This window comes from Sceloporus undulatus, chromosome 4 (assembly GCF_019175285.1).
Source record: "Sceloporus undulatus isolate JIND9_A2432 ecotype Alabama chromosome 4, SceUnd_v1.1, whole genome shotgun sequence".
In the NCBI taxonomy this organism is placed as follows: Eukaryota; Metazoa; Chordata; class Lepidosauria; order Squamata; family Phrynosomatidae; genus Sceloporus; species Sceloporus undulatus.
The window spans coordinates 106,879,261-106,882,484 of record NC_056525.1 but is presented as its reverse complement, the minus strand read 5'-3'; the positions used below and the strand labels follow the sequence as shown (position 1 = coordinate 106,882,484).

Here is a 3,224-nt window from a genome sequence, read left to right as displayed (position 1 = left end):
GGGGGGGGGGGGGAGAGGTGGGAAAGAAATAACATACAGTATATATGGCACATAAATGTGAGCTAAGCCTGTATATTAACATGACCTAACCATAGTTATAAAAGATATTTGTTTAGATTTCTATGAATGTGTATTAGAATGTCTGTAGAATACATTAATTTGTGGATAAAACTGTAGGGTCTTCTGATCAATGAACAATGAATGGTGAAACTTTATCTTTACAGCCTTAGTTAGCTATATCATTTTTATAAGATGTATGTTTGCAATCCAGTTTATAGGAGTTTATGAACACAAGATGGGATGGGCAACACAGCTACTTGCCAGTATAAAACTTGTAGCCTTCTTCACTATGCTTTAGTTGTTAAATGAACATAAATCCATGCTGTTGTTAGAAAAATAAGTAAGTCTTAAAATTTCATTTTATTGATTAATTTATGATATGCACATTGAAGTTACAAAATCTAAACTTAATTATTTCCATTTTTGTTAAGTGCCTAGCTACCTGGGAGTCCTTCTTGACATCTCAAGCAACAGCAGACGCTTGCTCGGAAGAACCACCTGAAGATCAAACTTGACTTCCTCTTTTAAGGATCCGTCATTCTTTCTTGGTATTGTCACTGGCCAAAGAAGTGATCTGTATAGGAGATCAAATTCAAATATTCAATATAACTGTTAAGGTACATTGGCATGTGGAAAACAAATGTATTAAAATCTCAGGTGTTCTGCTGTATTGGATTGTATTTGAATCATGGAAAGGAGGAAGACACCAAGTTTGGATGTAACACAGATAAGGAAATCTTACTTTCCTCAGAGGTCTTCAGTGTTGGAGTATATCCAGCCCCTTTTTGATGTGAACCATCTGGTGGAATAAAGCAAGAAGTGGAGGTTGGAGTGTTTTTATTCTTCAGGGCTGGACTAAATTTCCCCTGGTACTGGTGGGCACACTGCAGCCAAAGCTTGGTAGTAGATCCAAAGTTTTTCTCATTCACCCATCCACTCCCATTCTTTTTGCCTGTCTTAATGTTGGAGTACTGATATTAGGATCTAAATGTTGCAGAATTTTCTGCAGGAACTAGGCAAGGGCTTCTAAGATGATTCTATGAAGGTGCCTCTCTCTCTGCACCCTCCGAGGAGAAAACCTGGTACCACAACTTTTGGTTTAGCATGATAAGGATGAGCTTGAAGTTTACACACACTCACTCCATCCCTATTTCCAGCTTTTCTCTTCTCCATGAAAAGTATGTCAGTCGTCTTTGCATATTAATTTAGCCTGAGTTCAAAATTATGTCCAGATCCTATGTTATGGTTAATATTCATTACTGTTTCTTAGAACAAGCCATCTTCTTAAATTATAGCCTAAACTTGGCTTCTTTTAACAAACCGTAGTTGAAATTAACCAGAGTTTGCCATGGATTCAGATTGCAAGAAAAGATATTCTAACTAAATATAATGAAGAACTTTCTGACAATAAAAGCTATTTTCCAAGGAAATAAACTGACACAGGGGCACACTGTCCTGCATTGGAGATCTTTAAATGGAGGTTCAGTGTCCATCTCTCAGGTGTACTTCCATTGTGTATTGGTGCAAGATGGGGTTGGAAAGACTGTCCCATCTAGCTCTGTGATTTTGTGACCCTATGTTTGGACAACATGGCATGACATTTATCAGACATAAACAGAAGCTTCTAAACCCCTTATAGCCACACTAGAAAGGAAAGGCAGTGAGTGTGTGTGTGGCTGATCTGTGTTTTTTCTTGTAATTTTACACTACGGTACTATTATGTTCAGACTGGACAATGAGTAGCAGAGAGAGAGAGAGAGACTCTTATCATTTTTATGCATATATTTGATGTGTGTTTTTTAAATACTCTGTAATTTGAATATAAAATATTTTAAATATGTAAAAATATCTCCATTTTAATAATAAAAAATTTAACAGAATTTTTCCACTTCAAGTTATTTTTTTGTAGTCAATGATGCAGGCTAATTTAATTTTGAGATTTATAAAAACTTTATAATAACACTGAAGAGGAAGTATTTTCTAGCAAATGTTTCATAATGACAGATTTACACTAGAGAGGATATATTGCTAGCTGTAGATTCTATGCCAATTAGTCTGACCCTATCTGACCCTAGTGCTGCATCTGCACTGCTGATATAATCTAGTTTCACACCACTTTAACTGCCATGGCTCAGTACTATGGAATTTTGAGAATTGTATATATTTCTTAGATATTTAGCCTTCTCTGTCAAAAAGCTCTAGTACCACAACAAGCTACAGTTCACAGAACTCCATAGTATCGAGCCATGGCAGTTAAAGTGATGTGAAACTGGATTATTTCTAAAGTTTAGGTGCAGTCTAGGAGATGAAATTCCATAGTTTTATGATTGGAAATTAGAAGTCTTCCTGGCAAACATTATTCAAACTATTTCTTCATTGTCCACATGTGTGTGCATGTGTACATGCATGCACACATATGCATACAAAGGCTGGATTTCTGTTGGTCAATCTGAGTAGATGAGGAGACCCATTTAATCAATTGTGTCAACACATAAGCAAATCTATTTAATTTAATAGTTCCATTGTAGTTTGGGCAAACAATGGTATTTAAGCCAGAATGTGTTGTTCTGAGAGGAATATCCTTCTTTCCTCTTTCAAATAATGCTAAACTGTTAGAAACAAGCATTACAAGCTTTCACTGATTTATCAGTACATTAGTCAATTAAAGATTTGACTGGTAAATTTTAAGGGGAGGTGCCCACTTTTGGCTTCTTGTTCTGTTTTTTAAATTGCCAACTTTTATAAATAAATAAATAAATAAATATTGCTTTTAAAAATGGGTGGCAATTTTAGTGATTAAGTTGTAGGATCAGTTACATGGCTTTTAAGATCTCAAAAACATGCCTATATAAATTAGTTTTTGTAGTATTTTGCTGAATTTCTAATCTGCCTTTTCTCCAATTAACAATCAAGTCCCATAGGTGGAAAAAAGAGAAGCAACAATGGAGAATTTGCAAGAGTGAAAGTGCTGTCAAACTCACCAAAGCAGGATGAAAAACAGTGAGGAGCAGTGTTTCATATGGAGGCTTTTCTCAATTTGGGACCTATTCTCCCCCTAAATCTGGAGCACTGATTCCAGTGGGAAGGAATCAACCGGTGCCAGTTCTAGAACTGGCATAGGATTGCTGTTGGTTTAAGAAAGTATGCTGGGAAAAGCTAGAAAT

General features: G+C 35.8%; 1 protein-coding gene across 3 annotated transcripts in view; it reads left to right on the top strand.

Moving 5' to 3' along the window:
* The window catches only part of SNX7 (sorting nexin 7), a 93,402-nt gene extending 91,379 nt beyond the window's left edge, over positions 1-2,023 (top strand). Inside the window, exon 8 of one of the 3 annotated variants that reach the window (XM_042464701.1) lies at positions 492-2,023. In XM_042464701.1, coding sequence (XP_042320635.1) covers positions 492-575 — 84 coding nt within the window. In that variant the 3' untranslated portion in view covers positions 576-2,023. The remainder of the gene's footprint in view (positions 1-491) is intronic. The other 2 variants (XM_042464699.1, XM_042464702.1) reach the window with 2 other exon arrangements.
* Positions 2,024-3,224: the final 1,201 nt, after the last annotated feature.